Consider the following 26629-nt stretch of genomic DNA (forward strand, 5'->3'; position numbering starts at 1 on the left):
GAGGGGTGTTACTTACTGTCTTGCTTTCCCTGGTGTGTTCAGACTGCTTTCTTACAAAACCCAAGACCACTAGCCCAGAGATTATATCACCCACAATAGGCTGGCCCCTTGGCCACTGATCACTAATTGAGAAAATGTCTTACTGATGGTTCTCATAGAAGCATTTCCTCAACTGAGATTCCTTCCTCTCTGATGACTCAAGCTTCTATCAAGTTGACAGAAAACCAGCCAGTACTGGACTGATATCCAAGATATATGAAAAAATCAAAAGCCTTAATATCAATGAAAGCAATAACACTATTTAAATCTGGGGAATATATCTAAACAAATAATTTCAAAAAAAGGAAAGTCAGCTGGCAGAGAGATATTTAAAGAACACTTCAACATCCCTAGTCATCAGTGTAATGCAAGTTAAAGGGACTATGTGATTTAACCTTATACCAGACCGAATGGCCAAGATCAGTAAGGCAATTTACACTTAATGCTGGCAAGGATGTGGGTTAAGAACACTCATGCATTACTCTTTGGAGCACAAGCATGTACATTCACAGTGGTAATCAATATTGTGTTTCCTTAGGAAGTTGGGAAGATCTACTTCAAGAAGCAGCTATACCAGTATTAAATATGTACCCAGAAGACACTTCATCCTACTACAGACACACTGAATATTCATAATGTCTAGAAATTAGAAACAACCTAGAGGGCCATCAACAGATGAATGAACAAAGAAAATGTGATAGATTTTCATACAAAATTCATAGACCACATGAAGCTCACGAAAAAGGAAGACCAAAGTGTGGCTATTTCAGGGGGAACAAAATACTCACAAGAACAAATATGGAGACAAAGTGTTGAGCAGAGACTGAAGGAAAGGCCATTCAGAGACTGCCTCACCTGGGGATCCATCTCATATACAGTCACCAAGTATAGACACTATTGTGGATGCCAATAAGTGCCTCCTGACAGGAGCCTGATATAGCTGTCTCGTGAGAGGCTCTGCCAGAGCCTGACAAATACAAAGACAGATGCTCACAGCAAACCATTGAAATCAGCATGGGGTCCCCAATGGAGGAGTTAGAGTAAGGACTGAAGGAGCTGAAAGGGTTTGAAACCCCATAGGAAGAACAATATCAACCAACCAGACCCCCTAGAGCTCCCAAGGACCAACCAATGTGTACTCATGAAGGAATCCATGGCTCCATCCAAATATGTAGTAGAGGATGACCTTGTCTAGCATCAATGGGAGAAGACGCCCTTGGTTTTAAGGCTGAATGCCCCAGTAAAGGAGGATGCCAGGGTGAAAACGTGGGAATGGTTTGGAGAGGGAGCACCTCATAGAAGCAAGGGGAGGGAATGGGATAGGGGAATTCTGGAGGGGAACCAGGAAAAGAAATAACATTTGAAATGTAAATAAAGAAAATAGCTAATAAAAAGAAAAAAGAAAAAGAATGTTGCTCAGAAATTAAAAGGATAGAACTAGGAAACATCGTTCTGAGTTACATAATACAGACCACAAAACAAACAAGGTAATGTTATTGCTTATATGTGACATTTCACTATTAAGTCATTCATAATCAAACCATAATCCACATAACCATAAAGGTTAGGTATAGAGTAAGAGAAGGAGGGGAAAGTTGCTGAGAGGCCAAACATTTTCCAACTTTGGACCAGCTGCCATTTTGGAAACAACCTAAAAACTTGACCTACAGATGAATGCAAGCTGTACCCAAGTACCAAGAAAGATTCCAGGGCTTGTCTTTGGTCCATACCCCTCAGGTACTCACTAGATACTGCCTAGCTACAGTTACTCAAAGATTAGTCTGATTGTTTCAAATTTGCTTTCATACTGTTTATGATTATTCCCAGTCTTGCTTCAGAACACCAACCTGTCTGCTTACAACAGACATTCTACTAGATACTTCCTGGCTAAATCTCCTCACTTGCTTTCATTTCCTATAAAACCTTGTCCTGCTGAGGGTTTGAATCTGTTCTGCCTTCCCATTCTGCTATGTACGGATTTGGTTAGAGGAAAACCCAAGCTCGAGCTCATAATAAGGAGACCCTACTATGATTAAACAAAAATGGCTCTGTGGTGGTCTTTTTGGGGTACACAAACATTCCATAGCACAGCATGGCATGTCCCTAAAACAGAGAAATGGAATAGATAGTTATGGAATAAAGGGGCGGGGCAAGCTGATGCAAAAGTATCAAACTGAGAATAGTAGGGAAAGTGAAAGCCTTACTCAGAACTTATTACAATGTTGAAATGATGGAGGACGATGGTAAAGAATTGTGATGCCAGAACTAGAGAGGTAGAGACAGGAGAATCCCTGAGACTACTATCTTGGTCCAGGTCACAGAGAGAGATGCCCTATTAAGACACCAGATGAATGGTATATGAAGAACAACAGCCAAAGTAGTCTCCTGGCCTCCACCTCTACATATGAGACACTGTTCAGCTGTGTGCACACACACATACATAAATGCAATCAGATATTCAATAAACATGTTCTACAACATGTATGTGTATATATAAAAATTTATTTACCTTTATTTCAATGAGTAGATAAAATGAAATACAAATAAATAGGCACATGACATTTTATAATGAATAAGAAATTCATTATATAAATGGGGCAAAATGAAAACATGGAATTCACATTATTTTTGTTGATCCACATAAAATATGATTAAGGGGAAAAAAAGCTACAACAAAATAAACTCTTTTTGATAAGTGAAAGTAAATAGAAAGCAAAAGAAAGGTTAAAAGTGAATATCAGTGAGGATATTCCATTGAGTAAGATCAAATAATACTCACCATCAAAGCAATATTTATTATATAAAGTAAAAAGAAGAAAGCGAATTCATGTGGATGTATTAACTTTTTGTGTACAATTAACTGAAGAACTCTCTACTATTTGGAAACAGAAATGAAATACGAATGTATATTGTAATAGCACAAATTTTATTTAAATCATAAGATTGCTTTGCTATTTGAATCATTAAATTTTAAAGAATTTGTATTTTGGAAACAAAATAACTAGTACTAAAAGAATGATTACATATACTCAGCAGTAAGTCCAACTCCAGGGCATGCCATGACATCTTCCCACCTCTGTGGACATCAGAAATGCACACGTGCATGCAGTCTGGTACAATATTTGTACATATAAGCGTGAAATAAATTTATAACATTTTAAAGAGAGAAAACATTTTATTAAAAACATATGTGGTGGAATTTTGACTGCAAGTTTTTCAGCATAATGATTATTCTGTTATCAAAACTGATTTGTACCAATGGAGTAATTGTGGGATAGACATTCATCACAAACTTCTGAACAACCAGGACAACTGGGTCGTACCTCCATAACAGGAATGAGGTCGATGAGATAATGAAGTCTACCCAATACATTACCACAAAGAAAACCACCAGCAGCAAGATAATCTGGATGGCCCTTTTCTCAGGGGATGTTCTCAGATGGCTGATGCTATGAAGATGCTTGCATTGCCTCTGATGTCTGAACAAGGTAATCATCAAGTATGTGCTTGTAGTCATCATGACTCCTACAAGAAACACATCTCTGGATGTTGTCACTGTTAAAATCACTCCTCTGATCATGTAGTTCATGGGTAGGAGGGAGCAAGATTTACTGACCTTCACCTGATTGGTCTCACTCATGTTAATATAAGCACCAACGTAGAAGATCTGGTTACTACTTAAGGATATATTAAAAGACCAAACACATAATAAAGTATATAACATGTATTTTTTCTGTTTTTGTTTAAATTTTGCCAACAATGAGGTACTGGGACTGATAGTGATAGCCTGAACCACACTCAGGAGACAGGTGGTGCAGATAGAGAGACCTCTCATCACTCTATTTATATAAAAAGTTGCCTTACATTTGAAGTCATTATCAATTTTCAGTGATGTGAGTAAGTCAGCAAGCCAAATATCCCCTGCAGTAAGAAACATCACTATGTGAATGAAATTCAATTGACAGGAGAGCAAGTCCGTGGGCTTAGGTCTGTGACCTAAGATTATGAAAACATAGAAACAAAGAAGAAACATATTGGCCAGGACTCCAAGTCCAGCTTGGAAATAAAGGACATTCTTGAGTGAGAACATAATTGGAGAGTGCATTCATATTAAGAGCTTAGTGGAAGTTTATTTCATTTATCTTAAAAAAATAATAGAACACACATCATGTTTGTGATACACTGGATAAATTATCATTCTCTTTTCCATAGTAATTCTTGAATAGCCTGTCTCTTTAACTTTTGATCTTCCAGACTGTACATCATCGACTACATTCTTATGTTTTCGATGTATCTGATGTATACATAGAAAATTATAGATGATAAATAAACCATGGTCATATCTGTACAGATTGCTCACTTTGCGGGCCTGTTTTACACCCAAGTCCCACGTCGTAGAATTCAAATCCTATTGTTTGAATTGTCTCAATACTTGTTAACACCTAAAACAGTAGTGATGAGCACAGAAAGTTAATCATTATATATATATCATATCACATATTTCAGTTATATATATAACTGAAATATGTGACAGTACTCTGGAAAATATTCACAAGTGAAATCAAAGCTATCAGTTAAGTCAGTCTCGTATTCTAAAATTTTACTGTGCTCTATTTTACGACGATTCTTGCTTTGACTCATAATTCTAATGCAATCACTGCAATAATTCATGGTAATCACACTGATTTAATCAGCCAAATGTCCTTCCTCAATCCATCTGTACTACTGTTCCATTTTTCAGGAAATAATATATAGCCAGAATCTGAATTAAGAGATAAATCAGTTGGAGACCATTAGTTAATTTTCCACACCCTATGACCTTAATTATGGTGCTAAATTGTCTAAGGCCTCTCCCACTTTAGGTCCCATCCCATCTCCTTTTGTGAAACTTTAGGTTTAAAAACTAACTCCCAGCTATCAAGATAAATAGTATTTTTCATTCCTTTTAGGAGGGGCAGTCTCATTAGTTAATGGAACAAATAGTTATGCCTTTCAGAAATCCATGCTGATATTTTACCTACATATCTCTTCTGTATTTATCCCCCTTCACACTCTGAGATCCCACCCTTTTCCTTGTTCATTGAGGAGATCATTTGTACCCTGAGATTCTGCTCTCTATGGCTTCCATCTCACCCCTATATGGTCAATGCTTCTCTTTTATTTTACTGGTTTCTCTAGTTACTATTGGCTACATACTTCTCCTCAATAAGAGAGAACCTGGGACACTAAGACAAACACTGTTGTCAACAGAGTCTGACAAACATGAATTCACTGATGATGACTAGATAGTGATCCTGTTTGAACATTTTTGTTTGACAACAGATTCCTTCCCATGTAGTGAAAAACAAGGTCCCCAGTGTTACCATGCATCTTCAGAACCCACACACTTTTCAGTTTTACACAACATTCTTATATTTAGTGCCTATGTTAGTTATTTGACATGGTGACTAGGATTAATTTATTACTGAATTAATTAAATTCATACTTTAAATCAGCTTGTGACAGAGAAATAAAAAAGGACTGCACTGAATTAGGCTCTTGTGAGAAAAAGAGGGTCCAATTAAATTTTCACGTTAATGCATATATTCCACATATATAGATACTTGCATGTATGTATAGAAATAATTCAGAAGTTAGTGCCTGATATCATCCTATAACTTTTCTTTGACTATAACACCATAAGTCACACTTTTAACATTTACATTATTTTCTTCTTATAAAATCTTAAGCTAGTAAAGGAATGGATTCAACCAATTACAAGAGGAAACATTGAATTCTCTCTTCAGACATTTACAGTACCTGTACACTGGTATTCCATTTATAAAAGCTCCAGGATACAGGGTGAAATATATACTACAGTGGCCAAAAACACATTTTAATTTTGGAAAGACCTAGTTTGATTCCCAGCAATGACATGGTGGCTTGTCACCATATGTGACCCTGGTTAAATAGGATACAAACTCTCTGAGCAGGAACACAGGAGGTGCACAGATATTATATGTAGGCAAAATGTACATAGTATAGAATAAGTAAATAAGGCTCAAGGAGATTACTTAATTCATGCCTCCATCTGCAAACTGTAAAAACAATAGCCCAATTCTAATTTTAAAGTTACAAGTGGACAAACCATACACATGTGATATTTTATTATTAATTATACTTCAACAATTTATTAATATTCACAAATGTTACAATTAATTTTAAAAGATGATAATATAATAAGGTAAAACATAGTAATGTAAAACGTTTTTTTCTTTTTTATTGGATATTTTCTTTATTTATGTTTCAAATGTTATACCCTTACCAGTTCCCCCCCAACTGGAAAATCCCTATCCTATTCCCCCTCCCCCTGCTTTTATAAGGGTGTTCTCCCAGAAACTCAGACCTCCCCACTCTGGCATTCTCCTTTCTTATACCAAATATATATCCTTCAACCTCTCTACTTCATATCTACTGCTTTGCAAATGTTTATTACATACAGAAAGTGACAAATCTTCTAAATCATAAACTGGCATCTTTCTTTGGAACTCACTAGAGCTGAGGGTTGGTGAAAAAAGAACATAGCTATCATAGGTAACAACACATTTGTTAACATGAACATATACTGAGAAAAATCAAGTTTTATTTAGAAAGAAAATTGCAGTTTTGGTGGCTTCTGTGTAGGAATATTTAGTTCTAATTACTAAAACCTATAGAATATAATATTGGAGAAGCCAGCACTATTGATTGACCCAGACCAAAGCCTAAGCACTTTGAAGCCATGTGTCTGAAAAAGCATGTAACAAGGGGAGAGAGAAAGACAGAGAAACATAGAGACAGAGAGAGACAAAGAGAGACAGAGACAGAGAGAGAGAAATATCTTCATGCACAGCTCTACATTCTCTGTGTACTGTCACTTTACCTCTTTCTTATCACAATACTTGATTTTAGAACAGTTTGTTTTATGCACATATAGTGATCTTTGTATTATGTTTGTGAAGAGTTAATAATATAGGGAACATACAAGTTCATTAAATTGAGAGTATCATTTTCATTTTAACCTTCACCACACTTGGTGAGTAATTACCTAAAAGCTATATGACTGCTCAGAGAGAACACATAGTATGTGACTTTCAGGTGACAAATGAAACTGTGGGGAGATGTACTTCCCACTATCAGCAACATGACATTTTTATGAATCTCTGAAAGAGGAAGAAATTGGCGACTGAAATTAGGTCTATCAAACCTTTATAAAATACAGAATACCAGCACAAACACTTACGACTTTTTAAATAAAGAAATAATACATAGCTCTTACCTGATACTCTTAAATTATTTAAATGCATGAAAACTTATTTGGAAATTAAATTTAGCACAGTTGTAACTGGAAGCACACAGAGGCTGAGTAGAATATTATAATCTCATCATTATAAGCCAGATCGCTTGAGATGAATCAGGAGCAGCAAAAGTGTTACTGCAGAGACTGTGAAGAAGTTATACCCAGAGCTTCATCAGAAGTTGCATGGTGTAAGTTTGGGAAAGATGTGACAATGTTCCCTGGAAAGGTTTGTGTGTGTGTGTATGTATGTGTCCATGTTTGAGTGTATGTATACATGTTGTGTGAAAAAGACTGAAGAAGAAAGAGAAGAGGAATGAGAGAAATAGAGAAAGAAAAAGAGAGAGATTATTGAACTAACAGGTCTAAGAATAGATCACAAGTATAGTGTGCTCTCGTGCTGCTACTGTGCATGCATTTACATCACTTGAATAAATAGATGAGAGTCATATCAAATATATTAATGAAATAAAATAAGCATAAAGGGAAGTGGAAGTCTGTCCTCTGTTTTCTGGGTGACCTGGTCAGATCCACAATCATCCTGCCTAGGACACCAGTGCAGATTTTTAAATTAAATTATTCAAAACAACCTAAAAATTCTATAATTCTTACAAACATATACTTATGTTTCTGACAACTGGTTTCTATAATGTTGATACTCTGGACCAGAAAATTAATGTTTATTATGTTCCATTTCATTGATAATAATTTTATAACTCTATAGTCTCAGTATTCCACTTTCATTTTTTTTGAATTTGTGCTTCTGTATATGAGAGTAAGACACAGACAGACAGACAGACAGACAGACACTCAACCTGTACCTAAGACTGTCTTCAATCAAACCTACTATGCTCCTGTCTTAGTCTTGTCAGTGCTAGAATCATAGTATGTGCCACCACATCTCCCTTAATTTTCCATATTAATATCACATATATTTATTATATATTATATATGTGTGTATGTATATATGTATATACATGAATATGTAATTAATATTGAAGGAAAAAAATTTACTTGTGATATTCATCACCTAATCTTAAATTACTTGGAATTGTGTGTATTGGGGGGTGGTGGCTGAGTGTAAGTAGATTTTAGCAAACAACTATTGAGAAACTATTTGAGAAAATCTTAGCAATTTTGACTTTAAATAATTTTGTGCTTAATAGTATATTTCTCATTGCTAATGAAAAGCTTACTCAATATTATAGAGTTTCAATGATACAAGGTTCAATTTAGAACACCTAAAATAAGAAAAAGGAATTCATTTTAATGAAATGACTAAAACCCCTACTGAAAACTACACTTGTGTAAGGATAACTTTACCAGTGTTTAACAAATGAAGTGAGATTTCCAAATATATGTGAAGTGCCAATTAAATATATACTTTATGAGAAATCATTGCAATACATTAAGCAAATCTATATAAATTTTAAAAATTATATGAGGCTAAGAGAGTTTTATATTTTACTATGTCATCTATAGAAGCTTTCCTAGGAATTCATCATCATATGTGAATTTAACACACTAGAAAATTACTTATAAAAATATCAGTTAATATCTGTTGTGTATTTATACTTTGAGTTTCATATAAATAAGTGAGCTCAATCAGTTAACTTGAGAAAAGGGTAAATGGGAAAAAAACAAAATACAATTCAAATGCATCAATATAATAAATAGACTCCAGGAAAAAATAAATGTCTGTCATTTGGTTTTCACTCCCTAAGACAGCTCAGGTGTCTTGTTACAGGGATGGTAAAGTAAAACAGTTGGCCACACCTAGTTAAAACCATGATTTTAGAATTCTTAGAGCACACACTAAATAAAATCCTTTGTCTGATAGGCTCCTTAAAAGGTTGAGATGGAGTTACTTTTAAAGTATATTTCAGTGTAAATTCATTATAAAAATAACAGTGCCACGATATTTTCATTTAATATGTAATACTCAGTGATCCTCTTGAGCCTATTAGCCTTTCCTGTCTCTATCCATCCTGTTGCTAGGTCCTGACTACTAACACATATAGAATAGATCAAACTGAGTTAAATCATGAGTTCTTATATTAATCATTACACTGATATTCTTATGTCTGCAAGCATCTGTGGTTTACTTATGATACTATATAGTTCAAAAGTAAAATTAGATGCAGAAAATTCTCTAATCATTTATTATAAAATCCTGCTTCATTCTACTACCTACTGCTCTCACTATAATGAAGAGAATTAAAAGAAAAAAAACACTCACCATCTGATCCTGCCATAAACATCCTTGTAGAAGGAGACCCTAAGATGTAGTTATATGGAAGAACTGCCATCAGCTCATCTCCCTCCAGACCCACAGTTATCATGTCATCTGGAAAGGGTACTTCTGACCATGACATTGTTAAAAGTGGTAACATCAAATGGAAAAGTGAACTTCCCTAATTCCAGGAGAACAGTAGAGTGGAAACAGCTGAGCTCTGTGTTTCCCATGTGTGAGATATTCTCTGTAGGACCTAACTGAGTGTGTGGATGAACTAATCCCAGTCCTTGTGAACAAAAGAAAAGAAAGAATAATAATATCCATTTTTTAAAAAGTAGAAAGATAATTGATATTCCCCAAGGTATCCATCCTATTTCTAAAGCATTTATGGTGCCCTCCATACTTTCCTGATAGTGGCTTCAGTATCTGACCTAGAAATTGACAGCTCTTGACAAAAACTGCCCCAAAGACACAACCATATAATTTAAGAAGCCCACAGAATAAAACAAAAAATGAAGTCAAGACCTCAAAAAAATTCCCATGTATCCTATATTTAAAACACTAAGTATGCAAAACAAATGAAAACAAACTGTGAATTGAAAGCTCTGAGAGAAAATGCAAGTCACAAATAAATAAAAGCCATCAAATGGAAAGGTGAATTTCCATAATTCCAGGAAAATATTGGAATAGGAACAGCTGCCTTCTCAAGGTAAACATTCAATGCCAGAAGAGCCTGCAGCAACACATACCACGTCCCTAATGACAATCAATCTAAAGTGATACGTCCATCAGCACTACTTACATGAATGAAGAACAGTTTTATACAACATGGACAACCCAAAAAAAGCTTATATTCCACAATCTATACTTAAAGTAAAACAGAAAGTACTATTTCGGGCTGAAGAGAGGAACGAAGATAGCAGAGAGACCAAGGAAAAATATGAAGCCATAATTACCAAAAGCAAAAATTACCACTAGTATCACAATACCAAAAATCAACAACATGTTGACCAGAACTAACACATGGATTTCAATAATAATTCAAACATGAATGGCCTAAATTCTCCACTCAAAAGACAGAGTGAATGAATGGATCAAAAGCCAAACCCAATTCTCTACTGCCTACAAGAAACACACCTCAGTTTTAAAAGATAGGCACAAAGAACTCAAGAAATTAGACTCCAGAAAACCAAATAACCCGATTAAAATATGGGGTATAGAGCTTAACAAAGAATTTTCAACTGAGGAAACTCGAATGGCCAAGAAGCACCTAAAGAAATGTTCAGTATCCTTAGTCATAAGGGAAATGCAAATCAAAACAACCCTGAGATTCCATCAAACACCAGTCAGAATGGCTAAGATTATAAACTCAGGTGATAGTAGATGCTGGCGAGGGTGTGGAGAAAGAGGAACACTCCTCCATTGTTGGTGGGACTGCAAGATGGTGCAACCACTTTGGAAATCAGTCTGGCGGTTCCTCAGAAAATTGGACATAGCATTACCTGAGGATCCAGCTATACCACTCCTAGGCATATACCCAGAAGATGCTCGAACATATAACAAGGACATATGCTCAACTATGTTCATAGAAGCCTTATTTATAATAGCCAGGAGATGGGAAGAACCCAGATGTCCTTCAACTGAGGAATGGATACAAAAAATGTGGTATATTTACACAGTGGAGTATTACTCAGCTATTAAAAACAATGAATTCGAGAGTTTCCTAGGTAAATGGATGGAACTAGAAAATATCATCGTGAGTGAGGTAAGCCAATCAGAAAAGAACACACATGGTATTCACTCACTGATTATTGGATATTAGCCCAGGACCTTGAAATGCCTAAGATTCAACTCACAGGCCACATGAAGCTCATGAAGAAGGAAGACCAAGTGGGGGTGATTCGGTCCTTCTTACAAGGAGCAACAAAATACTCAAGGGAGCAAATATGGAGACAAAGTGAGGGACAGAAACTGAAGGAGGGGCCGTCTGAAGACCATTCCACCTGAGTATCCATCCCATGTGCAGTCACCAAAAGTAGATGCTGATGTGGAAGTCAGAAAGTGCGTGCTGATAAGAGCCTGATATAGCTGTCTCCTCAGAGGTCTACAAGAGTCTGACATATTCAGAGGCAGATGCTCACAACTAGCCATTGAACTGATCATGGGGTTCCCAATGGAGGAGTTAGAGTGAATACCATTGGAGCTGAAAGGGTTTGTGGCCCCATGAGGAGAGCAACAATACCAACCAACCACAGCTCCCAGGGTCTAAACCACCATCCTGGGAGCAATTAGGGAGGGATCCATGGCTTCAGCTGTATATGTAAGAGCGGAGGGCACTGCTGGGCATAGGTGGGAGAAGAGATCCTTGGCCTCATGAAGGCTGGACGCCCCAGGGGGTGGGAATTTGAGGGTGGGGAGGTGGGAGTGGGGGGTTGGGTAGGTAGGGGTAAGAGGAGCAGGAGGAGGGGTGAGGAGACAGCAACACCCACCCCAAACAGGGAGTAACTGAGACCACTGGAAATCAAGAATTCATTCCCAGCCCGGAGCACTGGTTTCTTCTTGTCTGTACCCGAGCACTGAGCAGATCTTGGGCCCCAGCTCTAATCCCAGTAGTAACACCCACCCCACACAGTTCTTAAACAACCAAGATAATAGGAAAGACAGGCTCCAGTAACAGGGCAGGTAGCACTAAGAAGATCCAGATGGTGAAAGGCAAACACAAGAACATAAGTATCAGCAACCCAGGGTACTGGCATAATTATAACCTAGTTCTCCCACACTAGAAAGTCCTGAATTCCCATATTACCAGGAAAGCAAGATTCAGATTTAAAATCACTTTTTCTTCTCTAATTTCTTCTCTCCCTCTTATCAGTCTCACATCTCTTTATTTTCCTAATGTGCAATTAGTAATTGCAAAATTTGAGAATTAGCAGTATCTAAAATAGGAACAGTTTCTGATAACCATAAACCATGAGCTATGTATTGGCTATCAGTATACAAATTAAAAGCTTGATTTTCAGCATTTTTAATTAGATTTTTTATTTATTTAATTTCATATGTTATACCCTTTCCTCTTTTGCCCCCCACAGAGAAAACCCTTATGCCATTCACCATCCTTCTGTGTCCCCACACACCCACACAATCCTACCTCCAAATGCTTGCATTCCCCCCATACTGGGGCATCCAGCCTTCACAGGACCAAGGCCCTCCTCTCCCACCAACTCAGACAAGTCTATTCTCTTCTACATATATGGCTGGAGCCATGGGTCCCTCCATGTGTGTTCCCGGGCTGATGGTTTAGAACTTGGGAGCTCTGGTTGGTTGGTATTGTCACTCTCCCCATGGTGCCACAAACCCCTTCAGTTCCTTCACTCCTCCATCTAACTCCTGCATTGGGAACCCTGTGATCAGTACAGTGGTTTTCTGTGACCATCCACCTCTATATATGTCAGACTTTGGCAGAGCCTCTCAGGAGACAGCGATAACAGGCTCCTGTCACCATGCACTTTCTGACATCCACAACAGTGTTTGCAGTTGCTGAATGCACATGGGATGGATCCCCAGATGGGACAGTCTCTGGATGGCCTTTCCTTCAGTCTCTGCTCCACACTTTGTCTGCATATTTCCTCCTGTATTTTGTTATTCCATCTAAGAAGGACCAAAGCACCCGACACTTGAATTTTCCTTCATCTTGAGCTTCATGTGGGCTGTGAGCTGTATCTTGGGTATTTCAAGCATTTGAGTTAATATCACTTATCAGTGAGTGCATACCATGTGTGTTCTTTTGTGATTGGGCTACCTCATTCAGGATGATATTTTCTAGTTCCATTCATTTGCCTAAAATTTCATGACTTCATTGTTTATAGTAGCTGAATAGTACTCCATTTTTTAGATCTACCACATTTTCTGATCCATTTCTCTGTTAATAACATCAGCATTCTTTCCCTTCTCTGGCTATTATAAATAAGGGTGCTATGAACATCGCGGAACATATGTCCTTGTTATATGTTGGAGCATCTTTTGGTCCAGGAGAGGTATAGCTGAGTCCTCAGGTAATACTATGTAAAATTTTCTGAAGAGCCACCAGACTGATTTCCAGAGTAGTTGTATCAGTTTACAAACCCACCAACAATGGCAGAGTGTTGCTCTTTCTCCACATCCTTACCAGCAACTGTTGTCTCCTGAGTTTTGATCTTAGCCATTCTGACTAGTGAGATGGAATATCAGGGTTGTTTTGATTTATACTTTCCTGATGTTGAAGATTTCTTTAGGTGCTTCTTGACAATTCCAGTTTTCTCAGTTGAGAATTCTTTGTTTAGCTCTGTATGTCATTTTTAATAGGGTTATTTGATTGTCTGGAGTCTAATTTCTTGAGTTCTTTGTATACATTGGATATTAGCCCTCTATCAGATGGAGGATTGGTAAAGATCTTTTCCCAACCATTTGGTTGCCACTTTTTCCTATTGACAGTTTCCTTTGCCTTACAGAAGCTTTGCAATTTTATGAGGTGTCATTTGTCAATTCTTGATCTTAGAGCATAAGCCAGAGGTGCTCTGTTCAGGAACTTTTCCCCAGTGCCCATATATACTAGGCTCTTCCTCACTTTCTCTTCTACTAGTTTGAGCATATCTGGTTTTATGTGGAGGTCCTTGATCCACTTGAACATGAGCTTTGTACAAGAAGATAAGGATGGATCAATTTCCATTCTTCTACATGCTGACCTCCAGTTCAGACAGCACAATTTGTTGAAAATGCTGTCCTTTTTCCACTGGATAACTTTAGCTCCTTTATCAAAGATCAAGTGACCATAGGTGTGTGGGTTCATGTCTGGGTTTTCAATTCTATTCCAATGATATTCCTGCCTGTCTTTGTACCAATACTGTGCAGTTTTTCTCAGTATTGCTTTGTAGTATACCTTTAGGTGAGAGATAGTGATTCCCCCAGAAGTTGTTTTGTTATTGAGAATAGTTTTCCTATCCTGGGTTTTTGGTATTCCAAATGAATTTGCAAATCGCTCTTTCTATCTCTATGAAGAATTGAGTTGAGATTTTGATGGGAATTGCATTGAATCTGTAGATTGCTGTTAATCATACCAGTCCATGAGCATGGGAGATATTTCCATATTCTGAGATCTTCTTCGATTTCTTTCTTCAGAGACCTGAAGTTCTTGTCAAGCAGATCTTTCACTTACTTGGTTACATTCGCACCAAGGTAATTTATATTATTTTGTCTATTGTGAAGGGTGTCATTTCCCTAATTTCTTTCTCAGCCTGTTTATCCTTTGAGTAAAGGAAGTCTACTTATTGTTTGAGTTAATATTGTATTCAGCCACTTTGCTGAAGTTATCAGGTTTTAAAGTTCTCTGGAGGAAGTTTGGGGTCACTTAAGTATACTATCATATCATTTGCAAAAAGTGATATTTTGACTTGTTTCTTTCTGACTTGTATCCATTTGACCTCCTTTTGCTATCTAATTTCTCTGGCTAAGACTTCCAGTACTATATTGAATTGGTAGAGAGAGAGTCGGCAACCTTGTCTAGTCCCTGATTTTAGTGGGTTTGCTTCAAGTTTCTCTCCATTAAGTTTGATGTTGGCTACTGGCTTGCTTTTACAATGTTTAGGTATGAATTCCTGATCTTTCCAGGACTTTTACCATGAAGGGATGTTGAATTTTGTCATATGCTTTCTCAGCATCTAGTGAGATGATCTTGTGGTTTTCTTCCTTTGAGTTTCTTTATATAGTGGATTACATTGAAGGATTTCAGAATATTGAACCATCCCCACATGCCTGGGATAAAACCTACCTGATCGTGATGGATAATTGATTTTATGTGTTCTTGGATTCAGTATGCAAGAATTTTCTTGAGTATTTTTGCATTGATATTCATATGGAGATTGGTCTGAAGTTATCATTTTTGTTGGCTCTTTGTGGCTGAGGTATGAGCATAATTGTGGCTTCATAGAATGAATTGGGTAGTATTTTTTCTGTTTCTATTTGTGGAATAGCCTAAAAAGAATTGATATTAGGTCTTCCTTGAAGGTCTGATAGAATTCTGCACTAAAACCATCTGGTCTTGTGCTTTTCTTAGTGGGGAGACTTTTAATGTCTGTGGCTATTTACTTAGTGGTTACGGGACAGTTTAGGTTTATTGACTCCTGATTTAACTTTGGTACCAGGTATTTGTCTAGAAAATTGTCCATTTCACCCAGATTTTCCAGTTTTATTAAGCATAGGCCTTTGTAGTAGGATCTGATGTTTTTTTAATTTCCTTGGTTGCTGTTATGTCTCCCTTTTCAGTTCTGATTTTAATGATTTGGATACTGTCTCTGTACCTTCTGGTTAGTCTGGCTAAGGGTTTATCATTCTTGTTGACTTTCTCAAAGAACCAGCTCCTGGTTTTGTTGATTCTTTGTATAGTTCTTTTCGTTTCTACTTGGTTAATTTCAGACCTGAGTTTGATTATTTCCTGCCATCTACACTTCTTGAGTGTGTTTGCTTCTTTTTGTTCTAGAGCTCTCAGTTGTATTGTCAAGCTGCTAGTGTATGTTCTCCTCAGCTTCTATTTGTAGGAACTTAGAGCTATGAGTTTTCTTCTTAGCACTGCTTTCATTGTGTCCCATTAGTTTTGATATGATGTGCCTTAATTTTCATTAAATTCTAAAATGTCTTTAATTTATTTCTGTATTTCTTTCGAGACCTAGTTATCATTGAGAAGAGTGTTGTTCAGTTTCCATGTGAATGTGGTCTTTCCATTGTTTTGTTATTTTGTTATTATTGAAGACCAGCCTTAGTCTGTGGTGATCTGATGGAATGCAAGATATTATTTCAATCTTTTTGTTAAGACTTTTTTTTGTGAAAAATTACATGGTCTATTTTGGAGAAGGTATGATGAGGTGCTGAGAAAAAAGGTATATTTTGTTTGTTTGTTTGTTTGTTTGTTTTAGAAGGAATTGGTCTATAGATATCTGTTAAATCCATTTGGTTCATAACTTCTGTTAATTTCACTGTGTCTGTTTAGTTTCTGTTTCCATAATTTGTTTTGAGGTCCCCCACTATTATTGTATGAGGTGCAATGTGTGCTTTGAGTTTTAGTAAAATTTCTTTTATGAATGTATTTGCCTTTGCATTTGGAGTATAGATGTTCAGAATTGAGAGTTCTCTTGGTAGATTTTTCTTTGGTGAGTATGAAGAGTCCTTCCTTATCTTCTTTGGTAACTTTTTGCTGAAAGTCAATCTTAGAATGGCTACTCCAGCTTGTTTCTTGGGACTATTTGCTTGGAAAATTGTTTTCCAGCCTTTTACTTTGAGGTAGTGTCTGTCTTTGTCACTGAGGTGTGTTTCCTGTATGCAGATAAAATTCTGGGTCCTGATTATGTATTCAGTCTACTGTTTTTTATTGGGGAATTGAGTCCATCCATGTTTATAGATATTACAGAAAATGATTGTTGCTTCCTGTTATTTTTGTTATTAGAGGTGGGGTTATGTTTCGTAGCTATCTTCTGTTGTGATTGTTGGATGATTACATTCTTGCTTTTCCTAGGTTGTAGTTTCCCTCCTTGTGTTGGAGTTTTCCATCTATTTTACTTTGTAGGGCTGGAAAGATATTGTATAAACTTGGTTTTGTCATGGAACACCGTAGCTTCACCATCTATAGTGATTGAGAGTTTTGCTGGGTATAGTAGTCTGGGCTGGTATTTGTGTTCTCATAGAGTCTGTGTGATATCAGTCCAGGATCTCCTGGTTTTTATAGTCTCTGGTGAGAAATCTGGTGTAATTCTTGTAGGTCTGCCTTTGTATGTTACTGAACATTTTTCCCTTACTGCTTTTAATATTCTTTCTTTGTTTCATGCATTTGGTGTTTTGATTATTATATCATGGAAGTAATTTATTTTCTGGTCTAGTCTATGTGGAGTTTTATAGGTTTCTTGTATGTTCATGTGCATCTCTTTCTTTAGGTTAGGGAAGTTTTCTTCTATAATTTTGTTGGAGGTATTTACTGGCCCTTTAACTTGGGAATCTTCACTCTCATCTAAACCTATTATCCTTAGGTTTGGCCTTCTCATTTTGTTCTGGATTTCCTGGATGTTTTGAGTTAGGAGCTTTTGGCATTTTCTTTGACAGTTGTGTCAATGTTTTCCATGGTATCTTCTGCACCTGAGATTATCTCTTCTATCTCTTGTATACTGTTGGTGATGCTTGTGTCTATGACTCCTGATCTCTTTCCTAGGTTTTCTATCTCCAGGCTAGTCTCTCTTTGAGATTTCTTTATTGTTTCTACTTCCATTTTTAGATCCTGGATAGTTTTAATTCCTTCACCTGTTTGGTTGTGTTTTCTTTCAATTCTTTAAGGGATTTTTGTATTTCTTCTTTAAGGGCTTCTACCTGTTTACCTTTGTTCTCCTGAATTTCTTTAAGGGAGTTGTTTATGTCTTTCGTAAAGTCCTCTATCATCATCATGAGAAGTGATTTTAAATCTGAATCCTGCTTTTCTGGTGTGATGGGGTGTCCAGGACTTGCTATGGTAGGAGAACTGGGTTCTGATGATGCCAAATAACCTTAGTTTCTGTTACTTATGTTCTTGAGCTTGCCTTTTGCCATGTGGTTATCTCTAGTGCTACCTGCAGTCACTGTCTGTGACTGGAGCCTGTCTTTCCAGTTATCTTGCTTGTGTCAGAACTCCTCAGAGTCCAGCTGTCTCTGTGATCCTGTGATCCTGAGATCCTGGGCTGAAGAGCTCCTGGAATTTAGACTGTCTGTGGGATCCTGAATTCCTATGACCCGGGCTGTCTTAGAGCTCCTGGGAATCCAGTTTCCTCAACTGCCCTGAGTGTAGGGGATTCACCACTACTCTGAGTACAGTGGTTCCTCCTCTGCTGAGTGCAGTGGTTCCTCTGGGATGGGTGAAGACATGGTGTCTTCACGGGAGAAGATCAACTAGGAGTCTGCACCAGCAGAAAGGTGATTAAGAATATTAATATAGTTAGTTAAAAAGCCATTTTATCAAAAGATATCTATCAATTCAATTATATCTCAATTAAAATCTGAAGACAATCTCCAGAGAACGTGAAAGGATAATGCACAACACAATATGAAAATATAAAAAAAAGAGAAAGAAAAAAGATAAAAAGATAAACACACTCCTAAACAATTAAAGAATTTTTGAAGGTATTATTAATCCCAAACATGGGAGGAGAAATATCACTCAGTGACCCAAATCATCATGGCCAAATTAATTAAAGCACACATTAATTTAAGCAAGCTTTTTATTCATGTACACCAGTTACCTCCGCATGGATTGAGGTTCAAGAGGTTAGTATTCAGTGTGATGAAGACAAGGCTTTTATAGGTCAGCGATATGGTGTTTCCAACTGGGGTATTTGGTAAGAAAATTAGGTGGGCTTACAGGAGCAGAACATAAGCATAACAAATTAGGAAATCCTGAAACAAAGAAAAGGTTGCATCTAGGCATGACAAGGTAGTCATGGGTTGTAACATCACCTTTTGAAACAAAGGAAGGGTTATAAGATGGATATCAACAACTTTTTGAAACATAGTCATGAATGCCATTCCAAGAATGAGCAGTACAGAACTTTCTATTCTTACAATGTGGAACATAGCCCAGTCCTTCAGAAACAAAAATTGAATAATAGACAAAATGAACCTACTTTGTCTTTACTATAAGATGGCTCTTAAGTCTAAGATGACAGAAACATTGATCCTGACAGACAAGAAAGGTGGGAATATTTTGAAAACGTTTTTAAAGGAAAAAATTGCTTTAAAACAGAGCACTGATTACCAGTCACTAAGAACAATTAATAAATAGGACACAATTAATCTTCTGCAGGACAAAAAACAACATCCTTCAAAGAAATTAAACAGCTACAGAATGAAAAACTATTTTTACCAACTATAAATCCTGTACAAGGCTTTTCTTAGCATTTTTATAACTTGACAAAACAGCATGAACAAAAAGTAAGTTGGGGAAGAAAGGGTTTATTCATCTTACGCTTTCACAATGCTGTTCATTAACAATAAAAAAAAAAAATCAGGACAGGAACTCTGACAGAAGAGGATCCAAAAACTGGAGGTGATGCACAGGCCCCAGAGGGGTGTTACTTATTGCCTTGCTTTCCCTGGTGTGCTCAGACTGCTTTCTTACAAAACCCAAGACCACTAGCCCAGGGCTCATACCACCCACAATGGGCTGGCCACTCCACCACTGATCACTAACTGAGAAAATGTCTTACTGATGGTTCTCATAGAGGCATTTTCTCAACTGAAATTCCTTCCTCTCTGATGACTCAAGCTTCTATCAAGTTGACAGAAAACTATCCAGTACTGGACTGATACCCAAAATATATAAAGAACTCAAAAACCTTAATATCGATTAAATCGATAACACTATTTAAATGTGGGGTAGAGATCTAAAGAAATAATTTTCAAAAACAAAAACTCAACTGGCAGAGAAACATTTAATGAACAGTTCAAAATCCCTAATCATTGGTGTATGCAAGTTAAAGCAACTTTGTGAATTAACCTTATACCAGACAGAATGACCAACATCAGAAATACAATTTACACTTAATGCTGGCAAGGATGTGGAGTAAGAAGAACATTCATGCATTACTCTTGGAAGCACAAACATATACATTCACAGTGGAAATCAATGTTTTGGTTCCTTAGAAAGTTGGGAACAGATCTACTTCACAACACAGCTATACCAGTATTAAACATATACCCAAAGGACACTTCATCCTACTATAGATACACTGAATATTCACAATGTCCAAAACTTAGAAAGAACCATGATGTCCACCAAAACATGAATAAGCAAATAAAATGTGATATATTTACAAACAAGACCATTACTCAGCCATTAAACTAATTACATTTGCAGGTAAAAGGATAGAACTAGAAAACCTCATTCTGAATTACATAATACAAGTCCACAAAAAAAAAACAGAGTTATATTATTCCTTATATTTGAACTTTAGCTATTAAGGAATTCATAATCAAGCCAGAATCCACATAACCATAAAGGTTAGGTATAGAATAAGAGAAGAAAGGGAAAGATTCTGAGAGGCCAAACTTTTTCCATTTGGGGACTATCTTTTTAAAAAAATTAAAAATTTGACCTACAGCTGAATGCAACCTGTACCCAAGTACCAGGAAGGAAGTCCCAGGGCTTATCTTTGTCCCATACCCCAGAGATGCTCCCTAGATACTGCCTAGCAACAGTTAATCAAAGATTAGCCTGATTATTTCAGATATAATACTTTCAGACAGTTTGTGATTTTTTCAGAACACCCACCTGTCTGCTTATAACACTCATTTTATTAGCTACTTCCCAGGCCAGATCCCCTCACTTGCCCCCATTTCCTATAAAATCTTGTATTGCTGAGGGTTTGAGGCTGCTGAGCCTTCCCATCCTCCTATGTCAGTGTTGGGTTAGAGGAAAATCTAAGCTTGAGTTTGTAAAAAGGAGACCCTACTACAATTACATCAAAGATGGCACCCTGGTGGTCTCTTAGGTTCACCAGTGCTTCCTGGTATAATGTTGCATTTCCCTAAAAGGGGAGAATGAAATAATTATAAATGGATGAGGGGGGCTGAAGCAAAAGTATCAAACCGAGAGTAGTGGGAAAATTAAAAACCCTAATCAGAACATATTATAATGTTGAAATGATGGTGTATGGTAATAAGCACCTGTGTTCCCAGAGCTAGAGAGTTAAAGACAGGAGAATCCCTGAGACTACTGTCTTGATCCAGGTCACAGAGAGAGATGCCCTATTAAGACACCAGATGAATGGTATATGAAAATCAAGAGCTAACATTCTCTTCTGGCTTCTATGTATACATGTACACACCTCCTTCAGCTGTGCACATACGCATATAAATGCATTCAGATATTCACTAAACACATTCTACAACATTAGTGTTTATGTATATAAAAAGTTTTTCCATTAATATTTCAATGAGTAGATAAAATGAAGTACAAATAAACAGGCATATGACAGTTTCATAACAGACCCATTAGATAAATGTGGGAAAAATGGAAACATGAAATTCAAATTATTTTTATGGATCCACATAAATTATGGTTAGGGAAAATATAAAGCTACAACCAAATATCTAAACTATTTTTAATAAGTGAACAAAAATTAAAAGAAAAAGAAAGCTTCAAAGTGAATATCAGTGAGGATATTGCTTTGAGTAACCTCAGCATCAAAGAAATATTTATTATATAAAGTAAAAAGGAGAAAGAGAATTCATGTGGAAATATCAAATTATTGTATAAAATTAACTGAATAACTCTGTACTATTTGAAAACAGAAATGTCATAAGAATGTATATGTGTAATAGCACAAATTTTATTTGAATCATATGAAAAATCTTGCTTTGCTACTCGAAACATTAAAGTTTAAAAACAATCTGTATTTTGAAAACAAAATAACTGGTGCTACATAGGATGGTTCTGTATAATAAGCTGTCACTTCAACTGCATGACATCTTCACATGACATCTCACCTCTGTGGATGCCAGAAATGCACACATGCATGCACTCTGACACAACACTTGTACATACAAACATAAATTAATAGCTTTTAAAGAAGAGAGAAAACATCTTTTTAAAAACATATACGGTGGCATTTTGACTGCAAATTTTTCAACATAATGATTATTCTGTTATCAAAACTGATTTGTATCAATGGAGTAATTGTGGGATACACACTCATCACAAACTTCTGAACAGTCAAGATTACTGGATTGTACTTCCATAACAGGAGTGAGGTCGTTGAGATAATGAGGTCTACCCAATACATGACCACAAAGGAAATCACCAGCAGCAAGATGGTCAGGGTTGCCCTTTTCTCTGGAGATGCTCTCAGCTGGCTGTTGCTATGAAGATGCTTGCATTGTCTCTGATGTCTCAACAAGATAATAACCATGTATGTGCTTGCAGTAACCATGACTCCTACAAGAAACACATCTCTAAATGTTGCCACTGTTGAAATCACTCCTCTAATCATGTAGTTCATGAGTAGGAGGGAACAAGTTTTATTGACCTTCATCTGACTGGTGTCACTCACATTGGTATAAGCACCAATATAGAAGATCTGGTTACTACTTAAGGATATATTGAAAGACCAAATCCATAAGAAAGCATATATCATGTATTTTTTAAGTCTGTTTTTAAATTTTCCCAACAGTGAGGTATTGGGACTGATAGTGACAGCCTGAACCACACTCAGGAGACAAGTGGTGCAGATAGAGAGGCCTCTCAATACCCTGCTTATATAAAAAGTCGCCTTACATTTGAAGTCATTCTCAATGTTCACAGATGCAAACAAGTCTGTAAGCCAAATATCCCCTGCAGTGAGGACCATCATTATGTGAATGAAGGTCAGTTGACAGGAGATCAGGTCCGTGAGCTTAGGTCTATGACCTAAAACTAAGAAAATATAGAAACAAAGAAGAAACATATTGGCTAAGAATCCAAGTCCAGCTGGGAAATAAAGGACATTCTTGAGTGAGAACATAAGTGGAGAATGTATTCATGTTAAGAGCTTAGTGGAAGTTTATATCATATATCTAAAAAAAAATAATAGAGCACACATCAAGTTTGTGATACACTGCCTATGTTATCATTCTCTTTCCATACTAATTCTTAAATAACCTGTTTTACATATGATCTGCCAGACTGTACATCATAGTCTACATTTTTACATCTACCATGTATCTGCTCTATATAGAGAAAATCATAGAAAATAAATAAATACATAGTCATATCTGTACAGAATTTTCACTTTGTGGGCCTGAATTACACCCCAGTCTCATGTCTTAGAAATCCAATCCTATTGATTGAATTGCCTCATTTATGGTTAACACCTAAAACAGTAGTGATGACCACAGAATGTTAATCATATATATACAACTGAAAAATGTGATAGTAATCTGGACAATATTCAAAAGTGAAATAAAAAATATTAGGTTAGTCACTCTCGTGTTCTATAATTTTACTGTGTTCTATTTTACAACTATTCATGCTTTATTTCATAATTTTAATGCAATCACAATGATAATTCATGGTAATCACAATGTTAATCAGCCAAATATCTTTCTCAATCCATCTGTATTAATGTTCCATTTTCCAAGAAGCATTATATCCTCAGAATCTGAATTAAAGAGATAGTGTTGGCAAACATTAGCTTACGTTTCTCATCCTATGACCATTAACTATGGTTCCAAATGGTCCAATGCCTCTCCAACTTTTGTTCCCATTCTATCACCTTTTATGAAACTTCAGTTTTAAAAAACTAACTCCCAACTTTCAAGACAAAGAGCATTTCTTTATTCCTTTTAAGAAGGACAGTGTCATTAATTAATAAGACAAGTAGTTATGGGTTTAAGAACTCCATGTTGAAATTTGCCTTACCTACCTCTTTATTCTGTATTAATCCCCTTCCACATTCTCAGAAACTGTCATTTTCCTATTTCATTGTGGAGATCATTTGTACCCTGCTATTCTGCTCTGTATTGCTTCCATCCCCCCTTAGATTGTCAATGATCTTCTTTTACTCCTGGTTTCTGTAGTTACTATAGACTACATACATCTTCCCAATAAGAGAGAACATGTGACACTAAGACAAACACTATCATCAACACAGTACGACAAACTTGAGCTCACTGACAATGATCAGATAGTAATTCTGTTTGGATATTTATGTTTCACAACAGGTTCCTTCTCATGTAGTGGAAAGCAAAGTCCCCAGTGTTACCATGTGTCTTCAGAACTTTTCAAAGTTTCACTCAACTGTCTTACATTCAGGGCCTATGTCAATAATTTGAGCTGATGACCAGGATGAATTTATTATTGAATTAGTAGTATTCATACTTTAAATCAGCTTGTGACAGAGAAATTAAAAAAGACTTCACTGAATCAGACTCTTGTGAGAAAATGTGTCCAATTATATTTTAAAGTTCATGCATAAATTCCACATATATAAACACATGCATGTATGTATGGAAATAATTCAGAAGTTAGTGCCTGAGGCCATCCTATAACTTTTCTATGAATATGGCACCATAAATCACACATTTAATATTTAAATTATTTTGCTCCTAAAACACTTAATATAGTAAAGGAATGGATGCATCCCAATTACCAGAGCCAAACAGCTAATTCTCTACCCGACAGACATTTACGGTACCTGCACACTGATATTCTGTTTATAAAAGCTCCAGGATACAGAGTGGAAATGTAGCTCAGTGGTCAAGAGCACGTTTTACTTTTGAAAGACTTGGGTTTGATTCTCAACAATGATATGGTGGCTTGTGACCATATGTGACTCTCATTGAAGGGGGTACAAACTCTCTAACCAGGCACACAGAGGTGAACAGATATTATATGTAGACAAAATGTACAAAGTATAAAATAAGATAAATAAAGCACAAAGAGAATACTTAATTCATGCCTTCATCTGCAAACTGTAAAAATGACAGCCCAATTCTAATTTTAAACCTACAAATGAACAAACCATATACATGAAAATATACGTGAAAATTTACTATTAATTATACTTCAACAATTTATTAATTTTTCACAAATACTATAATTAATATAATAAGGTAAAATATAGTAATGTAAAATGTTTTTTCTTTTTATTGGATATTTTCATTTCCATTTTAAATGTTATTCCCTTTTCTAGTTCCCCCCCCAACTGGAAACTCCCTATCCCATACCCCCTTCCCCTGCTTCTGTGAGGGTGCTCCCCCACCCACTCAGGCCTCCCCACCCTGGCATTCCCCCTTTTGTATACAAAATATATGCTCTTCAGCCTCTCTACTTCATATCTACTGCTTTGCAAATGTTTATTACATACAGAAAGTGACAAATCTTCTAAATCATAAACTGGAATCTTTCTTTGGAACTCACTAGAGCTGAGGGTTCATGAAAAAAGAACATAGTTATCACAGGTAACAACACATTTGTTAACTCGCATATATACTGAGAAAAATCATGTTTTATTTAAAAAGAAAAATTGCAGTTTTGGTGGCTTCCATGTTGGAATATTTAGTTATACGTACTAAAACTCTTAGTATATCCATAAACGTTTATAATAGTGGAGAAGCAAGCACTATTGATTGACCCAGACCAAAGCCTAAGCACTCTGAAGCCATGTGTCTGAAGGAGCATGTAACAAGGGGGAAGAAAGAGAGAGAGACAGAGACAGAGACAGAGAGAGAAATAACTTCATGCACAGCTCAACATTCTCTGTGTACTGTCACTTCACCTCTTCCTTATCACAATATTTGATTTTAGAAGTTTGTTTTATGCAAATATAGTGATCTTTGTATTATATTTGTAAAGATTTAATAATATAGGGAACTAACAAGTACAGTAAACTGAAAGTATCATTTTCTTTTAAGCTTCACCACACTTGGTGAGTAATGACCTAAAAACTGTATGACTGCTCAGAGAGAACATAAAGTGAGTATGTGCCTTTCAGGTGACAAATAAAATTGTTGGCTGATATACTTCCCACTATCAGCAACATGATGTTTTATGAATCTCTGAAAGAGGAAGTAATTGGCCACTGAAATTAGCACTATCATACCTTTATAAAATATAGAATACCAGCACAAACACTACATTTTAAATGAAGACATAATTCATAGCTCTTACCTGATACTCTTAAATTAATTAAATGCATGAAAACTTATTTGGAAATTAAATTTAGCACAGTTGTGGCTGGAAGCACACAGAGGCTGAGTAGAATATTATAATCTCCAAATTATAAGCCTGATGGCTTAAGACAAATCAGCAACAGCAGAAGTGTCACTGCAGAGAGTGAAGAAGTCATACCCAGAGCTTCATCACAAGTTGCATAGTGTAAGTTTGGAAAGCACATAACAATGTTCCCTGGAAAAGTGTGTGTGTGTGCTTCAGTGTGTGTATGTATGTTGTGCTCAAGACTAAAGAAGAAACACGAGAGAGAGAGAGAGAGAGAGAGAGAGAGAGAGAGAGAGAGAGAGAG

The 26629-nt window shown here is 36.4% G+C and overlaps 2 protein-coding genes across 2 annotated transcripts; both read right to left on the minus strand.

The window, feature by feature from the left end:
• Positions 1 to 3217: 3217 nt before the first annotated feature.
• LOC114613181 (putative vomeronasal receptor-like protein 4) lies at positions 3218 to 4144 on the minus strand. Its single transcript, XM_028758375.1, has one exon. The coding sequence runs from the start codon at positions 4142 to 4144 to the stop codon at positions 3218 to 3220; it is 927 nt and encodes a 308-aa protein (XP_028614208.1).
• An 18075-nt stretch (positions 4145 to 22219) lies between these two features.
• On the minus strand, positions 22220 to 23140 carry LOC114613200 (vomeronasal type-1 receptor 90-like). The gene has a single exon (XM_028758396.1). The coding sequence runs from the start codon at positions 23129 to 23131 to the stop codon at positions 22220 to 22222; it is 912 nt and encodes a 303-aa protein (XP_028614229.1). The 5' UTR covers positions 23132 to 23140.
• Positions 23141 to 26629: the final 3489 nt, after the last annotated feature.

Source organism: Grammomys surdaster, unplaced genomic scaffold, assembly GCF_004785775.1.
Source record: "Grammomys surdaster isolate TR1022 unplaced genomic scaffold, NIH_TR_1.0 126197, whole genome shotgun sequence".
Lineage (NCBI taxonomy): Eukaryota > Metazoa > Chordata > Mammalia > Rodentia > Muridae > Grammomys > Grammomys surdaster.